General features: G+C 54.9%; 1 protein-coding gene across 1 annotated transcript in view; it reads right to left on the reverse strand.

Moving 5' to 3' along the window:
* Positions 1-547: 547 nt before the first annotated feature.
* VOLCADRAFT_108750 (uncharacterized protein) overlaps positions 548-1,078 on the reverse strand; it is a gene marked incomplete at both ends in the record, with an annotated part of 5,926 nt that continues 5,395 nt past the window's right edge. Inside the window, one exon of the mRNA XM_002959748.1 lies at positions 548-580. Within this exon, the coding sequence (XP_002959794.1) occupies positions 548-580 (33 nt within the window). The remainder of the gene's footprint in view (positions 581-1,078) is intronic.

The following is a 1,078-nucleotide window of genomic DNA, read 5'->3' on the forward strand; positions in this document are numbered from 1 at the left end:
TAGATTTCTGGGAGTTGTTCTTTGGAGTGAGAGCGGCAGGCTGTTGGTTATACCTTTCCATCTGTGGCTGTGGCTGTGGCTGTGGCTGGGCGGTGTGTGTGGTGGCGGTGGTGGCCCCCGGTGCGACGTTGCTCAACGTCGCGCAATGCCAGAGCGGAGGTGCCGTTGTCGCATTGTGTGTTGTCGCCGGCACAAGTGCCGTACACTCAGGATGGGGGGCTGAATGAGGCTGAAAGGGGGATGTGGGGGGTCTCGGATGGTGTGGGTATGGGGTACGCGGAGGCGGCAATGGAACTGGCTTATTCACGCATGATCGGAGACTACATGGTGTGTGTGAACGAATGCTGGTGTGGGAGTTGGTTGGTGAACATGGTGATGTGTGTGCGTGCATGTGTGCATGCGTGTGTATGTGTGTATGTGCGTGCGTGTTCCTTACACTTCCTAGAGTTGCGTTATACCCTCCAAAGGTGTAACCTGGGGTGTGTGTGTGGCCCGTACATACATACATACCTGGGAGCCATGAGGTGAGGGGGGGGTACCACCCAACCTAGGGCCCTGAGGGGGCCGAGAAGGCTGTGCGCTGCCAGAGGAAGATAGATCGTGGTGGTGGTGGTGGTGGTGGTAGTACTGGTGGTGCTTCATGGCATATGAGTGGCATATAGGGTGCGGTGCGGGTCATACGTATGCATGTGTGTGATTGTGCGCTTGAAAGCCAATCAGCACGCTGGCCTGTGCTGCGGCTGGCGGTAGCGGCGGTAGTGCTACTGGTGGCATTTGTGGGTTGGAGAAAACGTTCTGCGGTTGGGGCTTTTGATTTTGCGTATACAGCCTGGCGTGCGTGTGTGTGTTTTAATGATTCTTCCGAGCCGCGATGATATCATCCAATCATCATCGTGAAGCGTAAAATAATGTTGACCGGCAGTTGTTAGGCGGTCATGGGCAAATCGCGATGGTGGGTGCATCGGTTCGGTGCTTCTATTTAATATTTAGCATGTGTCAAACTGCGAATTATACAACTCGTTGGAACGACGGCCCGAGTTGGCCTTGCAAGGCACTTTCACGTACACACCACATACAC

Source organism: Volvox carteri (genome assembly GCF_000143455.1).
Source record: "Volvox carteri f. nagariensis unplaced genomic scaffold VOLCAscaffold_689, whole genome shotgun sequence".
Lineage (NCBI taxonomy): Eukaryota > Viridiplantae > Chlorophyta > Chlorophyceae > Chlamydomonadales > Volvocaceae > Volvox > Volvox carteri.